Raw genomic sequence first — 19,159 nt, 5'->3', positions numbered from 1 at the left:
ATAAAAAAGGCCAACACCATGCTGGGAATTATTAGGAAGGGAATTGAAAATAAATCAGCCAGTATCATAATGCCCCTGTATAAATCGATGGTGCGGTCTCATTTGGAGTACTGTGTGCAGTTCTGGTCGCCGCACCTCAAAAAGGATATTATAGCATTGGAGAAAGTCCAGAAAAGGGCAACTAGAATGATTAAAGGGCTGGAGCACTTTCCCTATGTAGAAAGGTTGAAACGCTTGGGACTCTTTAGCTTGGAGAAACGTCGACTGCGGGGTGACATGATAGAGGTTTACAAGATAATGCATGGGATGGAGAAAGTAGAGAAAGAAGTACTTTTCTCCCTTTCTCACAATACAAGAACTCGTGGGCATTCGATGAAATTGCTGAGCAGACAGGTTAAAATGGATAAAAGGAAGTACTTCTTCACCCAAAGGGTGATTAACATGTGGAATTCACTGCCACAGGAGGTGGTGGCGGCCACAAGTATAGCCACCTTCAAGAGGGGTTTACATAAAAATATGGAGCACAGGTCCATCAGTGGCTATTAGCCACAGTGTGTGTGTATATATAAATTTTTTTACCACTGTGTGACACAGAGTGTTGGACTGGATGGGCCGTTGGCCTGATCCAACATGGCTTCTCTTATGTTCTTATGAGGGCAGCAGGCCCATGTCTATAAGCAAGTTTACAGCTAATTACACCTGAAAGTGTGTAGGGTTTGGTTTAGAAAGCTAAAAGGCTGTGTATGGCAGAGTTACTGAATGTTCTACCAACTCAGCACTCTTATTATATGCTCCTCCTAGCCCTTTTCAACCCCAGTTCTGCTCTGTACAGCCACTAAGTCTGGAAAGGAGAAAAGTAGTTGGAAGTAAGGGTTACAGAGAGAAGGATACTAGGAGGAGAAAGGATTCAGCATTCTCCTTTTGCATTGAAACTGCACCCCACCCTCCATTTTGCATGTGATTGGGACAGACATGCATTCAAAGGTATAGGTCTGTTTCTCTCACAGGTAATTTTATTTTCACTGTACAAGAATGATCTTTATTTATGGAGTTTGTGCATCACCTGCAGGGATTCAGCGCTTCATTAATAATAATATTAACAACAATTGTGCTTTCAATTTGTTTTTGTTTTTTAATTATTCATCTCTTACTTATTTAATTGCTTTGGGTTGTTATTGATATGAGGCACAGTCCTACAGTGCAGACCCTGAGTTTGTGTTTGATTTTGGCTGGATCATAATTTTAATAATGATCTTTTCTCACCATGCTTGACTGGCTGATTAGTTGTGTTTCAGATACTGATATTTATATAATTGATGTTAGGTTCAGAAAAACTAATACGTACCTGATCACAGAATGTAGGAATGGAAAATATCTCTTAGGGATATGAAGGGCCACAAATTAAGTATATCAGTGAAGATCACAAAAAAAATATTCAATTCAGAAATCATATGTACTTCTCATTGATTGTGTCAGTATTGTATCCAGTAAGTTTTTTGTGCATATTTCAGGATTCATTGTTGATCAAATTAAAAGAAGCTGGTCTTCTAAGCAAATTTTATATCAACGTTTCTAATGTGAATTAGAATTGTACATCAAATGAAGAGCACAGTCATACTATTACCAGAGCTGTTTATAGTAGAATGAAATGTTTATATATGTCAGTTTTTGAAAGTTCAGGTTTTGGGACAGAGAAGTGTCTCTTCTTTAATCTGTAGTAGTATGCATCATCCAACGTCTGGTATTGTCATCTTCAGAAATCTAAATAGTAATCTTTTCCTGATTTATCCACAAGGGGGCAAAACAAGTTTTTCAGTTGTAAAGCATGACTTTCTCTAACCTCCCATCAAATATTTGTATGCACATACATAGCATATCAAAGAGAGCCACAGAGCAATGTGTTCTGATAAGAAGAGTTGATTTAATTTAACATTAAAGAACTGATTTCTGCTGATGATCAAAACTGTGAGAGCCAGTGTGGTTTAGTGGTTACAGAACTGGATTAAGACTGGGGAGACTTGTGTTAAAATCCCCACTCAGCCATGAAGAGCAGTAGCAGTGCTATCCTAAGCAGAGCTACACCCTTCTAAATCTTCTCAGTTCAGTAGATTTAAACAGGTGTAACTTGGCTTAGGATAGCATTGTAGGTGACATTAGGTCAGTCATTAATTCTGCCTAACTTAGACAGGGTTGGAGGTGGAATGCGCACGCTCTGAAGAGTAGCAGCCTCGGCTCGCCCCTCTCCGGACAAGAAAAGAGATTAGGACCGAAAGATAAGTAAATATTGAAGTTTTGGGGTCATAATATTTGGCAGTGAAGCTAGAGAGTCAAAGAAGTTAAAGGCGTGCTCAGAAGACAGCTAGCACTGAGAAAAAGGGAGTATTTTGGAAAACAGATAAGAACCGGAGGCAGTGATTAGCACCGTTAAAATGGCTGCCACTACAGTGAAACAGCTTTCCGAACAGATAGCACCGTTTCAAGCTTTAATGATGCAGTCTCAGAACAAAATAGAGGAGACTGTTGCTGAAATTAAAAATGAAGTTAGCCGGATAAACAAGGATCTGCAAGATATTAGGCAGCTGGCCAACAAAGCTGATAAGGCAGCGTCAACAAATCAGAAGGAAATAGTTTATTTAAAGGGGCAGATTAAAAGCCTCTCCGACAGAGCAAGAAGGGCAAACCTTATCATTCATGGCATTTCAGAAGACATTGACTCATGACACTTGGAAGACGGGATAATAAATTGGCTCTCAGAACAGCAAACAGGTGTTTTGATTAATGCTGACCAGGTCGAGAGAGTCCATAGGCTTAGATCTAGAAGGTCAGGAGGATCTCCGAGACCAGTAATAGTCAAATTCACAAGAGAAAAAGTGCAGCAGCAAGTCTTTTTGGCTTTGAAGAAGAGGAGGGCACTGGAATTTAAAGGGAAAAGGGTATATGTGAGACAAGACTTTTGCAGTGAAACACTGGAAGAAAAAAGACAAATGAAGCCATTTGCAGATAAACTCTTTCAGAACAAGATATTGTTTACATGGGCTTACCCAGCCACTATTGTGATCTACAAAGAAGGCAAAAGACTCACAGCAAGGAACCCAGCTGAAGCAAGGAAACTCTTGGAGAAGATGGGTCTGGACCCAGGAGAAACAGGAACTCAACCAGAGGAAGAGCTTAATGTCGATGAACCAGAGGAGGGGCCTTCTACACGTCAGGAGAAACGACAGAGGACGAGACTATAAGGCGTTCAAGGAAAAGGAGGAACTTCAAAAAAAAAAAGGGAATTACCCCACAAATAAGAGGGAGGGAATATCACGGTCCTAAGTGAAGGAAGGAAATAATAAAAGATCCAGGAGGGGGGGAGGTGTGCCCACCTAAAGGTATAGGGAGGGTGGAGAGATCAACCCAAAAGCGAGCCCTATACCAGAAGAGGGGAGGGGGGATGATGGGGAAGAGTGGGGGGAAAGGGTGTGGGAGGGGGGAAGGGAGAAAGGGGAGAGGCAGAACAGACTTTGTTATCCAGCCAGGGAAGGGAAAGGAGGTGAATGATTATGGCTAAAACTTTGAAAATGCTCTCACTGAATGTCAACAGACTAAGTTCAGACCTGAAAAGATATAGATTAACAAGAATGGCAAAACAACACAATATAGATATCGTGTATTTACAGGAAACACATAAGGCAAAGGATGATATTAAACCGTTGATTAAACACCCAGGATGGAAAGTATTGGCTGAAGCAAGAAGTAGAACTAAGACGAGAGGAATAGCAATTTTAGTACACACAAAGATCGATATTAGGATACTAGATCTCATTAGTGATAGGGAAGGGAGATATTTGTTTATCAAAGGTAGGTTTCAAAATAGAGTAATAACGCTTATAAATATATATGCCCCAAATACAGGACAGAGGAGATTTTTGAATAAAGTTATGCAAAAAGTTCAGAAATTCTCAGAGGGAGAAGTTATTATAGCAGGAGACTTTAACATAGATATGACCAAGGAGAAGGAGGCTAGGTGGAAAAGGAATTTGGTAGAAGCGCATGAGGCCTTAGGCTTGGTTCCAAAGCCGACACATTTATCAAGTAGACACAAGACAGCTTCTTGTATAGATTATATATTTCTTAAAAAATCAAATAATTGGGAGGTGAGGAAAGTAACAACCCATCCAATATGGATCTCAGATCATGCTCCACTAACTATAGAACTGGTGATAAAAAACGAACAAATTAGAAGGACTTGGAGATTTAACAGTATGGTCTTATTAAAAAAAGAAAATAGACAATATATGGAAAATCAAGTAAAACAATATTTTAGAGAAAATAAGGGAACAGTGGCCACAAATATCTTGTGGGAAGCAGCAAAAGCAGTGTTAAGAGGTCATTGTATGATGAAGGAGAAAGAAATAAAAAAAGAATGGTATGCTAACAAGACACAGAAACTCCAGGAATTAGGCGCACTGCAGAGCAGTCAAGGTATTAGATTCTGCCCTGATAGGAAAAAAAAGATCGATGAAATTAGGAAACAATTGGACTTTATGGATTCGAGGGCATTATGGAAAAAACAAACCATGGTAAGAAATGAGTTTCAAAGAGATTCAATAAACTCTGTTAGGAGACTGGCTAATTATCTCAAGACTAGGAAAGAAAAGCAAAAGGTGGAAAGTATTAAGAGACAAGGAAAGGTCACGCAGAACCTGAGAGAAATTAGGCAAGTGTTTCAAGAATTCTACAAAGAGTTATACGCTAGGAGGGATATAACAGAACATATTGAAGAAAGTGGAGAAGTGTTGGGAGACACAGATAGAGAGAGTTTGGAGAAGGAAATAACAGTTCAAGAAATAGAGGAAGTAGTGAACAATTTAAAAGTGGGTAAATCCCCAGGGCCTGACGGCTTTACTGTGGATTTTTATAAGGAGTTGAAGGAGTTACTGATCCCCGAATTACAACAAGTGTTTAATGCTATATTGAAGGGAGGGAAAGCTCCCGACTCTTGGAGAATGGCTGAAATAACCGTAATATTAAAACCCCAGAAGGATCCTCGGGAAGTGGGTTCATATAGACCAATAAGTTTACTTAACCAGGACTACAAAATTTTCGCTAAAGTTTTAGCAAATAGGTTAAGGAACATATTACCTCATATAATAAAAGAGGATCAATATGGCTTTGTAAAGAATAGGAGTATTGCACATCCTATAAGGAATATATTTAATGTATTGTACCATAAACGTCCTGGGCAACTTGCTTTACTTAAATTAGATGTATACAAGGCATTTGATACGCTGTCCCATGAATTCTTATGGTCCATAATGAAGAAGTGTGGGATTGGGCCACTATTCTTAAAAGCCATTCAAGAGGTCTATAGGGAGGGGTCAGCAGTGGTAAGAGTAAACAACGAACATACGGATCAGCTCCCAATTGAGAGAGGTGTGAGGCAGGGGTGTCCACTTTCCCCATCCCTGTTTATAATGGCGATAGAGCAACTAGCAGAAAGGATTAGGAATTCAGGGAGAATAGAAGGCTGTAGAATAGGAAAGGAGGAAATAAAAATCAATTTATTTGCAGATGACATAATCATGACAATATCTAACCCGAAAGAAGCCATTAGGGAAACGAAAATTATTTTAGAAGATTTTGAAGCAGTATCAGGTTTAAGAATAAATATGGGAAAGTCTGAAATAATGTACTTTAATGTTGGTTTGGAAGAAAGGAAAGAGATTAATAGGATAACTAATATGGGGATGGGAGTTAAGAAATTTAAATATCTAGGGATAGAAATTTATAAAAATATTAACAGGATAGTGGAGGGAAATTATAATAAAACCTGGGAGAAAATAGAGAGGGATATGCAGCAGTGGGGGAAAAGGACGATGAGCCTGACCACTAGAATAAAGAGTGTATCGATGTTTTGGATGCCAAGGTTGTCGTACCTTTTTCAAACGATACCATTGGAGTTAGATAAGCAAAAAATGACTAACTGGAACACTAAAATAAGGGAATGGATATTTGGTAGTAGGAAACTTAGATTTCCAAAAAAATTGGCATACAATCATAAATCAGAGCTTGGATGGGGAGTCCCAGATATAGTCAATTATTATGAAGCATTTCAGCTTAAAGCATTATTAAAAATAGAGAAGGAAGGGGACCAGAAATGGATAAGGTTTGAGAATGAAGCTAATAATGGGGTAGGAAAACATGGCATCTTTACGAACATGGGGGTGAAGGAACTTAATTTAAACGTGGGACCAAGGAAAAATGGGCTAAATGTTTGGAAGAAATGGCAACCGAAATGGCTGAATCGGGTATCTAGATGGACGCCATTAGAAATGTTGATGGAAGGAGACAAGGAGCATAGGTGGAATGAACTACTTAAGGCTAAAGGATTTAGAAGGGTAGAAGATTTGTTAATACTAGATAAGTTAAAACCATTACATGAATTTCAAGAAGTTGTAGGAATACAATACTGGCTTAAGGCTACAGGATTGTATACTAAAGTTAAGAAGGAAGTGGAGAAGAGTAACTTAAATGAAGAAGAACCTATGGAGAAGTTTTATAAATTAATGGGTAAAACAAAAAAAGGATTAGTAGGCATCCTATATAGGAGCATGAATTTAGGTAACGAAGGAGCAATAAGCTACCTTCAACAGTCATGGAGTTTAGAAGGCCAAATAACGAAACGAACAGGGGAGAAGATAATGGAAGGTTTAAAAAAAGTTAAGATACATAAGGTTAGAGAAATGGAATTGAAATTTTTCACTAAATGGTATAGAACTCCGGCTACTTTAGCCAATATGTTTCCTGGGTTGAGCCCTAAGTGTTGGCACTGTAAGAAAGAAAAGGGATGGTATTCCCACATGTGGTGGGAGTGTCCTGAGGCCAAGAAACTATGGGATATGGTAGTGGGAATGATAAAGAAATTCTTTCAGGTAGAGCCGAGAATTAACTTTGAACTAATGCAGATGAGTTTATTAGGGAATGAAAAAATAGGGAAGAACAACCAACATTTACTAAAAGCAATGATATCAGCGGGTAAAGCGGTAATAGCGGCAGGATGGAGGGATAAAAGTAAATGGAAGGAAAGTACTTGGCATAACTATCTCTTTGATTTTGTCCAGTCAGATATAGCCGCTATAATGTTGCAAGAAGAATCATGGGAAGAAAGAAGATCAAGAATTAAAGAAAAGTGGCTGACGTATCTGAAATGGGCGAAGGAAGAAAGGAGAGTGGACATTCAGTGGAAGCTTCGAGTCCTTTGTCCCTGGCTGGAAGAAGAAAAGGATGAATAGACTAAGGGGGGTGGGTTGGGGGTAAATGTAAAATGGATATCAGAAACCATGTAGAGAAACGGATAATGTATTAATAATAAAAATATACATATTTTAAAAAAAACTTAGACAGGGTTGTTGTAAAGATGAAATGGAGAAGCAGAGAACTGTCTATTACACAAAGCTTCTTGGAGGAAGTATGAGATAACTGTTCAATATAGGAAGTAATTTGTCCTTTTTGTCATAAATAAAAGTAGGCTATTTTGAATTTCTAAAGGACATAGTAATATGAAACTTCTCTCACCAAAATAGTTTCCTTGGTTTTTTTTTGCTGCATTTCTTCCCCGTTGTACTCAGGCCTGATCCACCCATTATGGATCTTAATCCAGGCCACACAAGACATGGGAGATGTATTATCAGCTGTCTCAGTGTTTCTAGTTTTGCTTAGAGCAGTGCTGCTAAGGAACAGGGCAGTTGTTAACTCTTTACCTCTGTGCTGTTTTCCTGATCTAAACCATTCTCTGGAACCACTGTTTATCCTGCTAGGGGACAGTGGATTTAAACAATGAAAATACCAATTATGTTACTTGCTAATCAGACTGTTAATAGTTTGGTGCTGCAGTGTTAGCTACTTTGAGTCCAGGGAGATGAAGGATAGAATTTTTTGAAATAAATAAAATAACATGCTGCTTTAAGAAATGTGTACTGCTCATATAATGGTGAATGCAATCTAAATGTGTTCATGTATGAATAGAGAAGTAGGTGGGGACTGTGAAAAGCAGTGGGTCCCTGTGTTCTTTAATCTGGTTCAGGGTGATTCAATATGTGGACAGTGCTGTTGATGGTACCTTAAAATTGCTGAAATTAATTTAGATCAGCTCTGTATAATTTATTACATACTAAACCAAAAGGGGGCTCTCCCAACCATACATTATAATACACTATGTGCTTGAAAACTTTTCTCTCCTCTCATTCTTGGCTGGCAACAAAGAGTTTATTTAGGTTTCATTTTTTTACTATATATAAGTTCCTGATTGTCATTAGAATATGAGGTTCAGTAAAATATATGAATCGATGAGAGAGTCTTCATCATATCGATTGCTTGCACCATTTAGATTTAAATGAATGCTGGCCCAAATTTGCTTCACAATCCAAAACTAGTCCAAGAGAATGGGGCATATTATTACCACTGTATTTCATAACAACTGTGGCTTGCCATTTTATATATATATATTCTGTGATGTAATTATGTGTACTTTTAGCAAAAGGCATCAATTGTCCATTTCCCCCTGAAGTTTGGTACTCTACTGATTTGATTAATGTACATATCTTCCTTGTGTTGCAGATTATACTAATCAACTAATGGATGATTCCATCATTTTTTGAAGGGCAAGAAAATCCAGGCTCAGTATAAGCATAACGTCCTTCAACTTGTAAGTGAAGAAATAAAGCTGTCTTTAGGCAGACCATCTGTCTAGAAAGTTTCCAAAGTTTCTTCTTACTAGCATTTTTTTTTCACTTACCTGATTGCTCGGATAACTGTTTTAAGTGCTGGTGTGAGATCTTCTATGGATACATCACACTGGCATCCTCTCTCATCATAGATCTCATCTGTACCAATGCTAGCATCAGCTGCAAAATAGAAACATCAAATCCAAATGCATATTGTAAGTTTAATAACTCAATGTAATTGTTTGATAAAATGCAAATTAGATATTTTAAGTGGAGCACTAATGCATGAAAAGGCTGCACAGTTTCTCTTTCAAGTCATTGCTTTTACGACATTTTCTTGATCAAATCCTACTATATTCATGAGTGCGGAACTGTCACCATGCATCTTCTAACCAGAACAGTAGACTATTTAAATCTGTCTACTCTTGGAGCTGAACTAAACATTCAGCAATAGTAGACTGGGTGGCTGCTGAACAACAGAGTGTAAGAGGATTTCAAGCAAGCTAAGCCTTTCCTATGCTTTACATTTTTTTCCCTGCCTAGTTTTTCTGTAGCTGGGCTCAAAACCCATAAGTTACATCAGAAGTACACAGAATTTAATGTATTTAGCAGGTACTGTAGGTAGGCATTCATTTCTTTTTATGGTAGTTCTGCATAACCTGGTTAAATAGAACAGTGTGGGACATTACATATAAAACACATGTAATAAAGGGGCAAGGTGGAAGCAAGAGTTGCTATCTGGAACTTTTTGGTCTCAATGTAAGAGTTAACACCGCTGAGATAGAGAATGGGGCAGAAACTTCCACCCTCCTTGATAATGATGATGTCCAAGAAGAGACCCCTTTTGGGAGGGAGGTATGAGTTCTTTTGCCCCTTTTTACAGAAGGGAGTCCATCTGCTGATGGAGAATGAGGGTAGTGGGAGTTCACAGAAATTCTCTGGATGAAGGGAGAAAGTGAACTTGATTGCACATCCCAGCCATGCAACGGCAAAGATCCAGTGGTCAGATGTTATCACTCTCCACCCCAGGCCAGAGGATGTTGATTCAGAAGGATATGGCACCACAATGTTTTTTATGTTTTTAAGGTTTTAATGTTGTACTTGTTTTTAGATCCCACTTTGGCTCGTTAGCCACCCTGAGTTCACTTGCAGAAAGGGAGGGATATAAATATGACATAATAAATAAATAATAAAGGATAGTGATAGATGAAGGGAAGACACTCCCCCCTTAATTTAAGGGTCTTAAACCTCCATTTGAAACCATAGGTACCCTTAATCTGGTTAGATGAAAACATGACTTGGATGAAGATTAAAAGAAGGGCTCTTCTGAATATGGATGAGTTGATAAGGTCAGGATTTGCTGATTCCCATGTTCCTAGTGGTTTGGCTCCATGGATTCTGCTTCTGTTTAATGGAAGATTTTTGGGGGTTGGGTTTTTGGGGTTTTTTTGCATTTGTATATGTGTGTGTGCGCTCATGTGTGCCCATGCCTGGAAGTCATAGTGATGTCTGGTGACTCCTACTGGGGCATGGAGGATGTTCAGAGAAATGGTTTGATAGCCTGCCTCTGCCTCCTGTCCCTGGTATTCTCTGGAGGTCTCCCAGCCAAATATTTGCCAGCGTTGGCCCTGCTTAACTTCCGAGAACTGACAGGATCGGGCTTGCCTGGGCTATTCAGGTCAGGGCTTTAAAGGAAGACTTTTGTAAGGCCCATGAAACTGCAGTTGATTTGACTCTTTGTACCTGCTTTAATGTCTCATCTGTTCTGATGCTAAAAAAGCCCATCTCTTTGAAAATATATCTTCATTTATTATGGGCCTTTGCCCATAATAACTCAGACAGCTCCATGTTGGTTGTGACAAGTTGCAAGACATGCGAGACATCCCTAAAAATGAAGGCAGTGTGTTTCATATCCTCAGGAAGACAGTAAACAAGTGGCAAGACCACCTTCCTTAATAAGTGGTTATATTGAATTATATGGACCATATAATTGGATAGTTTAAAAGGATGGAGCTGCAGAAGCATAGACTATATGCAACTGTGAAATCTTGTGAGCCAGACTGTGGAGTCTTGTGAGCAAAAATTCTACTTTGTGAGCTACTGGCATTAAAATTGTGAACAAATGATTTGGTTGCTACATAAATTAGTTTGCTCTGGGGCCATTTTTTTCTGACCTGTGACAAAAATGAGCTGGAGGCGAAAAAACTGAGCTAACTCACACTAACTCAGCTTAGAGGGAACACTGACTGTAGGTACCATCTATATTCTAATAGCCAAGCCAACGAAATCAGAGAATAGTTAAATCTGTAGACTGGACACATGAACAGATAAGACATAAGACATAAACCTGAAAAAGCCCCAGGTTTGAAGAAAAATCTAAAATTTAAAAGAAAGGGGCAGTTGTTTTTTTTAACCAAATGATAAAGGGAGTGTCTATAGCTTTAAGAAACAGAAGCCTTCAGTGGCTGTTGCTGTGCAAACACAACAGGCTTGGTTTCTGTCAGCAGGGGTGGAATTCTAGCAGGAGCTCCTTTGCATATTAGGCCACACACCCCTGATGTAGCTAATCCTCCAAGAGCTTACAAGGCTCTTGGGGGGGGGTGTGGCCTAACCTGCAAAGGAGCTCCTGCTAGAATTCCACCCCTGTCTGTCAGTAATAGGCAAGGACTGGGCCCTTTCCAGGGCTATTTTGGAGGGGACTGGGCCCTTTCCAGGGCTATTTTGGCCTTTGAGGGTTGGCTCATCAGGGCAAGGCCTGGTCAGAACAGCAGGGTGACTTGATACCACACAACTTGCTTGTTTCACTTAAGCCTAGCTGTACAATAATATTCTGTAGAAGCTATCCCACAAAAACCAATATAGTGTAGTCATTAATAGTTTCAGACTATGACCACAGATCCCTTTTCTGCCCTGGAAATTCTCTGGGTGACCTTGGGTTAGTTACACATTCTTAGCCTAGCTTACCTCACAGGTAGGGTCAAGACTGACCATTAAGAGGATCTGGATGCCTTCTGGTGGGCTGATGGTCTCTCATCTGCACCTGGGTTGGTCAGCCCTCTGACAGATGGGCTAAGCCCAGACCCATAGCTATGGATTGGTCTGTAGGGCCCCACCCCTGATTTTTGGGTGGAGCCCCCCAATGCAAGGCCTCCAGCCGGCAACCTTTGCTCCCCCCACTGCCTTCTCCATGATTCAAATCATATAGGAGGGACCTCCTTGCACCATTTAAAGGCCCCACTGATCAGTTGGTTGGTGGGGCCTTTAAATTGCATGGGGAGGCCAGCAGCTGCTCCTGCCAGCCTCCCCACATGATTTGAATCACTGGTAGCTGTGACTTTCAAGTAGCACTATCCCACACTCTGCCTGCCTGCTGCATCCAGTTTGCCCATCAGCACCTGTCCTCTGGCAGGGGACACCTGAGAGTGGAACGCGCTGTGGCTTGGCAGTTCCTTCTTGGAAATGCCGCTGCCACCACATCCTCTGAGCAGGCAAAGCCAGGAGAGAGCCATCACTTCATCGCCCCCCCTCCCCTGTGCTTGGAACCTGCAGAGCGCAGGCAGATTTCAGCCTAGCAACCTTGTGCCTCCCACCAAAGATAGGCTGCCTGCCTCCCGAGATTTGAATCACCAGCAGGGGTGGCCCTTAAGCTGCAGTGAGAACAGAAAGTGAGGGGCATGTAGTTTTTAAGTGGGAGGGGGCTTTTAAAAAATCCAGGTGCCCCCAGAATTTTTAAAAAGTCCCTCCACCTAAAAAATCCTAGCCATACCCCAGCTAAGCCTGACCCATCTAAGTATCACAGCTGGGGCCGGGTCAGGCAAAGTCCAGGGGCCGTCCGAGGTCTGTAGCCAGTAAGCAGGAGGGTCCGAGGCACCAAATCCGAATCACTGTACAAGTATCGCAGGTCCAAGGTCCAGAAGCCGAGGTCAGGGAGTCCAGAAGTCACAAGCCAAAGTCAGGGAGTCCAGAAACCAAAGTCAAGCCGGAGTGGAAGCTAGAACATCAGGGAGATGGCTAGTTGCTTCCACAAAGCCTCCTCCCAAAGCCTACAGCTATATAGCCCTCTGCTGGCTGTTGCCCATTTGGGCTAATTGCTGGCTCAGAGAGGCAGCCAGGATCCTGTTACAACTCAAGCATCTTTGCTCTTAGAAGGGCCAGAATCCTCTCAAAACTCAGGGCTCAGGGAGCGTCTTGCTTGTGAGCGTGCCGCCCTCCGATCCCTGAGGTCCTGACGGAGGCGGTCACGCACACGCGCCACCCGAGAGGGCGAGGCAGGGGGGCTGGGATCTTCTCCAGCAGGAGGCAGGGGCACTGGTGCAGGTGGCAGGGGCACAGTTTCTTCTGCTTGCTCAACTTCCTCTGCAAAGTCCCCAGCACCCATGACACTAAGCCTTCTTTATGGTGGGAGAGGCGGCACACAGTGAACTTGAGGCAAGGCAGGAGAGACAGAACCCATCCTGCTGGAGCCCCACAGAGAGGCAAGATGGAGAAGGTGGCGGAACCTGGCTCATCCTGTTCAGTGTGAGGCAGACATTGATGCCTGATTAACCTTTGTATGAGGATGACACTGGCACCCCAGCTGAGCCACACATGAAGTAAGGCAGAGGGTGTTGCCCAGTATGGCTGAGTCCTGTATAATATGGCAGAAGGCAGCACCCTCCCAAACCCTATGTGAGGCAAAGGGTGGTGTCAGGTTGAGCCCTGTACAAGACAGTGTACTAGGCAATACTCTGCTGAGCAAGGTGATGCAAGGCAGAGGGTGGCTCCTTTCACGGCTGAGCCCCACATGAGGCGAGGCAAGAGAGAGGGCAGTGTCTGTCCAAGCCCCATGCAAGGCAGAGAATACTGCCTGGCTCAGCCAAGCCCTGTGTAAGGTGAGGAAGGTACCCAGCCAAGATGAGGGAGGCAGCTGAGACCTGCCTGAGGCAAGGAAAGCAGCACCTGGTTAGACAGGCTGCCTCTTCCTTTCTCCTGTCTTCCCTTTTGGCACAAGAGTCAGCATCAGACAGAAAACCTCTTTCTCCCTCCTTTCCTTGGGGGTGGGGCACTTTCCTGGGTTTTTCACTCCCAGTCCAGCCCTGCTCACAGGGTTGTTCTGAGGATAAAATGGAGGAGAGGAGAAGGAAGTAAGGTGCTTTGAGTCCCCAGTGTGGAGAAAGGTGGATGTATTAAATGATAAATATAGCTGAAGATGCAGGGGCAGATGTAGGAGTTTTTTTCTGCCAGAGCCCACAGGAGCAGAGCTCCTGCCATGCAGCAGCCACATGCTCCCAGGCGAGGTGGTGTGGCCTAATATGCAAATAAGCTCCTGCTGGGCTTTTTCTACCCCCCCCCCCCACTGAGCAGATAAAAGGTGGGTGGGTGGCAAAAGAGAGAAGAGGAAGTAAAGAAGGCTGAGGGTATGGGGGTTGCCAAGTGGAAGACAAGCGGAAATAGTGTGGTGAAGTTAGGTGGGGGAAATGCCCTTCTCAAGTCATTACAGGTTCCCCACTGTGCAAGTGGACCTGGCCTGGCAACCAGCATCATGCAATTGGGCCATAGTTTTCTTGGGCAGAAAACTGAAGATGGGGAAGAGAGAAGGGGTAGGTTGGCTGGAGAAGGGGAAGGAAAGGAGGAGGCAGGAAAAAGGGAAGAGGCTATGAGGGCTTTCAAGGAACAGAAAAAGGATGTAGTGGTGGAGAGGGTAATAATGATTTACCCTGCAGGTCCTTGTGGGTTCCCACTTATCCCATCTAATTTACAACTTTCCTTGTCTGTGCTCTCCTTCACCTAAAGATGCCTCAATTATAGAGTTTGGATTGGTAAGATTAAAAAGAAAACTGCATCTGTGAAGCAAAGCTGGCAGAGATTTTCATTCCTCTTCTGTGCTGGAGGTATAGATATTGGTTTGAGCCAGGCTTTTTTTTTTGTAAAACAGGAAGGACCCTTGACTTCCATAGATTTCTAAGAGTGTAACTCTTCTTAGGATGGCACTGCTGTTCTAGAATAGTTAGTCTTCCACCCCTTGGTACTCTTCTTTATGCAGTAGTATTACAGTAACCTTTATTATCCTATTCATAAAGTATTTATTTCACCGTTCAACTTAATGAAAATTTGAATGACAGCCAAACACTTAAATTAGCTTAAATGAACTATGTAATTATGCTGATTTATTACTTTACATGTAGCTCCTTGAAGCTCATCACAGTAATAATTAAAATCACAATGAAGATAATTAATAATGTATTTTCCAGGTGTTTCAAACTTCTATTTAGATTAGTGTTCACCCTGGTTCTATATGTTCCTTAATATTCTCTGTACACATACTAAAATACGTAGTTTCTGTAACATAATATATCTTTAGGTCAGCCTGGTTCTGTTCATGATTGACATGATTACTCTCTTTAAGTATTTTAAAGGGCTGTCACTTTGGGGAGGGCAGGGAGTTGTTGGCAGCAGTGGAGAGGACTTGCAATAATAGGTTTAAATAAGGTACAGGCTGAATATTAGGAAAAACCTTTTTACAGTACGAGTTGTTCAGCAGTGGAATCATCTACCTAGAGAGGTGGTGACATCCCCCCTTATATGGCAGTCTTTAAGCAGCAGCTGGGTGAACACCTGTCAGGGGTGTCTAGGCTGAGCAGGGGGTTGGCCTAGATGACCTAATGGCCCCTTCCAACTCCATGATTTTGTGATTTTCAATGGGGTACATTTTGAATAACTACTGATATTGTGAATAACTACCGATATTAGTATGAAACCAGTGCAAGCAGATTATATATTTCCTGACTTCAGCGTACATGTGTGTATCTAAATAATGACATAAATGAGGGATATAAATTTTGCAGTCTTGCACATTACTTAAACTGTTCTTTTAAAATGTGGAAACTTGCGTGAGATGAAAATTGCTATCTGCATTTTACATGTTCAGACATATTTATATGGGAATATATTGGAAATTTTTTGTAAACTTAAATTAGCATTACATTTCTATTTAAACTCTCCCTAGCTACTAAGAGTATCCTTACATTGTGCTAGGGACTTAATACTAAATGCCAATAATACTGCTGTGGAAAAGCTATACATTTTATTTGATTTCTATGTGAAACTTGCATGTTTTTTTATAGCATCTAGGGAATTTTTATAAGGGATAAGTATTTTCTAAGTAGAATTCAGCATTTTTGTCTGTTGTACATACGGTTTATGACCCACTAGCTGGATACTACAGTATGTAAGTACTATTTGTGAATTTCTTTGCTGCATTTATAAGTTTCTTCCTCCTTGTAGTATTGGTGTATCTTACACGACATCTGTTGGGTTTTCTTGGGGGCAGTAAGAGGTGATGGCTGTGAGAGGTGTGTGTGTGTATGAGGGGGGGAGTTAGCCTGAGAGAGTGGTGGTGTGGTGGATACTTTGACATATTCATGTGAGAGGTTCACTTCAAAGCGGGCCCTCAAAAGGTCATGTACCATTTCCCCCGATCATTTGAAAGCTCAGTTTCCATACTGGCTTTTATGTAAAATCCCTAGTGAATTTTTAAAGGAAGACTGGGAGGTGCATTTTACCTTAGAGTACATTCAATGACCCCCAATAGAAAATGCATACTGTTAAGAATGTTGTGGGTGAGGACCCATCAGGCCACATATGGAAATGACCTCTGTGTTCCAACTGTTCGGGGAGGGGGAATTAGGTATGGAATGTTCTCAGCAATTTCCTATAACTGTAACTCAGTCCAGCCAGGCTCCACAGTAAGACTGGCAAGCCTAGTGAGCTTTAGAATGTTGAAGGTGACATCCAATCAGGCGGGTTAGGCAAATGACCTTTTGCTCTGTCTCTGTGAATGGGGGAAGAGGCAGCAGCCTCCAAGCCACGTTGTATCCCTGTGGGGAAACACCAGGGCTTTTTGGGTAGCAGGAACTCCTTTGCATATTAGGCCACACCCCCACGATGTAGCCATTCCTTCAAAAGCTTACAGGGCTGTTAGTACAGGGCCTACTGTAAGCTCCAGGAGGATTGGGGTGTGTGGCCTAATATGCGAAAGAGTTCCTTCTACAAAAAAAAGAAAGCCCTGGGAAACACATTTTACTCCTTTTTACCCCCTTAGAGGTCGAATTCCTTAAAATCCTTTCTTAGTGGCTGTGGATATCATGAAAGAAATGTTCTCAAATTTCAAGTTTCTAGGTTCAGGCATTTTGGCTGAGGCTTGAGTTGTAGGTTAGGAGAGAGTTGTCTTGTAACTCAGAGCAGCCAGGTTCCACAGGAAGATAGGTAAGCCTAGTGAGCTTTAGAATGTTGACTGTGACATCCAATCAGGTGGGTTAGGCAAATGACCTTTTGCTCTGTCTCTGTAAGCAGGGAGGCAGGAACCTCCAAGCCACACTGTATCCTTATGGGGAAACAAATTTTACTCCTTTTTATCCCCTTAGGGGGTGAATTTCTTAAAATCCTTTCCTAGTGGCTCTACACCAGGGGTGGCTCTCCAGATGTTTTTTGTCTACAACTCCCATCAGCCCCAGCCAGCATGGCCAATGGCATTTTCAACTGAATTTTATATATTACTAGGAATAAGGTCTGTTGTGAGGAAGAATAAAGTGGGCTCTAGAAGGAGGCTTTGGATGAGTGTCCCACCCCAAGTGAAGGAATTCACTCCCCCCCCAGTCTTGGTGACTTCCCACCTCCCTTCCACCCCTACCACCTCCTCCTGTCAACTACCCCCACACTTTGGCACGCCACCACTCCCCCCACCTGTGATATTCACTCACTCCATCCTGTCTTCCTACCCACCCACCAGTCCTTGGCCTTCACTAACCACCCACCCTTGCTGTCTTCCCACCTACCCTGCAGCTGATACAGATGCTGGCTCCCCCCTTCCAAGTGTGTGTGTGGAGATAAGGAAGAATAATTATGGGGGCAAGACAATAGTCACACAGACGTGGAAGCTTGCAGTGCATTTTTGCTGCCTTTTCCTATCATATTCAGCCTTGTGTTTAGCATCAATGTGAGCTTGTGGTGCGATCCGGGGTTTTTTTGCCTGGCTTGGTTGTGTTATGGTATGCCACGGAGTATACACCTCAGGGTTTTATGTAGGGGATTGTTCTGACTTCAGCTTTCCATTTCCCCACCCTTGCAGCCTTAACCTAGGAAAAGTACAGTCTTTCTTCACAGTGTGGACCAAAGCAGGAGGGAAGCAACCTCAGCAAAGTGTAATGATACACAGTCCACCCTTCAAAGCAGCCATTTTTCTCAGTGTGTGAGAGATCTCAGCCATCTGGAGAGCAGTTGTAATTCTGAGGAATTTCTAGCCCTCACCTGGAGATTGGCGGCAATGGTTCCACAGGAGGAAATGGCTGGCTTGGAGGGTGGTGTCTATGGCATTGTACCTGTATGAGGTCCTGCCCCATCTCAAACTCCAGCCTCTCCAGGTTCCACTCCTCAAATCTCCAGGAATTTCCCAACCTATCTTCTTCCCAGCAGTAGTAGCAAGCAGCTAGGCCTAGATTAGCCAACCTCCAGGTGGAACCTAAAGATCTCCTGGGATCCCAACTGATCCCAACTTCCCCAGTGGCCCAGTCCTTGTCTGTCCTGGGGTGAGGCTGAGGGGAAAAGGGAGGGAGGGAGTAACAGGAAAGATGTGGCTGTCATGGCCTCTGAAGGAATGCACCTGGTGAGGCCAGGCCTTGCTGCTTAGTCTCATTACCACCTTCATTCGCTGTCTCTTCACCATCTCCCTGCTACTGTTGCCTTCATTCTCTTCTGAATGCCTCAGAGAGTGGGTAGATGACAGTGGGCGGGAGAGATGAACAGGCCCAGCCACTGGCATGCAAGTTTTCTTGAGTGGCAATTGATGGGCCAATCACTGATGGGGCACACAGTCAGCCAATGAGAAAGCTGGATTGGGCCAATTCCATACGGGAATTATCTTTATTGCTGTATATAATTTTGCACATAATAACAGCAGTCAAAACTATTATTGTAAAACAATTGCATTTCCTATAGTTTTGGTATAAAGGAGTAGATAACTAAGTCTGAAACAGTAAATGTGGTATAAATTTATTTTTAGTAATATCTTCTCTATTTTAGCCACCCCTGCTCCACCCTCATTGGCAGCATTCTTCACACCTGCCTGTCCTAATAATGTTTATTGACACTGTTACATAGCCCCAAATATGGCATCCAAGATGTGGTATGTTGTGTCATGAGATCTCGGGATAATTGCAGAGAGTGCTCCTACATTTGGAGGAATTTTTAACCCTCCCATTAAAAAAACTTTTGAGATTTTTCAAACACCTTGCTGTTCCCCAGGCTTGTAAAAAAGCGCACCTCTTTCCATATCTGGTCCCTTATATAGTTTTTTTTTATTCACAAACTGGGAACCAGGTTCGGAATGAGCTATAATGATTAATTAATATAAATACTTAGACATAACAAAGGTTGGACTTGTCCCCAAATCCCCAGAATATGGCTAATCCCCTTAA

General features: G+C 42.2%; 1 protein-coding gene across 3 annotated transcripts in view; it reads right to left on the bottom strand.

Moving 5' to 3' along the window:
- Window positions 1–19,159, bottom strand: part of KCNQ5 (potassium voltage-gated channel subfamily Q member 5) — a 514,814-nt gene that overhangs the window by 12,827 nt on the left and 482,828 nt on the right. For all 3 annotated transcript variants that reach the window (XM_060235972.1, XM_060235964.1, XM_060235981.1), the window contains one exon: window positions 8,780–8,888. In XM_060235972.1, the coding sequence (XP_060091955.1) occupies window positions 8,780–8,888 (109 nt within the window). The remainder of the gene's footprint in view (window positions 1–8,779; window positions 8,889–19,159) is intronic.

Source organism: Heteronotia binoei, chromosome 1, assembly GCF_032191835.1.
Source record: "Heteronotia binoei isolate CCM8104 ecotype False Entrance Well chromosome 1, APGP_CSIRO_Hbin_v1, whole genome shotgun sequence".
Lineage (NCBI taxonomy): Eukaryota > Metazoa > Chordata > Lepidosauria > Squamata > Gekkonidae > Heteronotia > Heteronotia binoei.
This window is presented reverse-complemented; position numbering and strand designations above follow the sequence as displayed.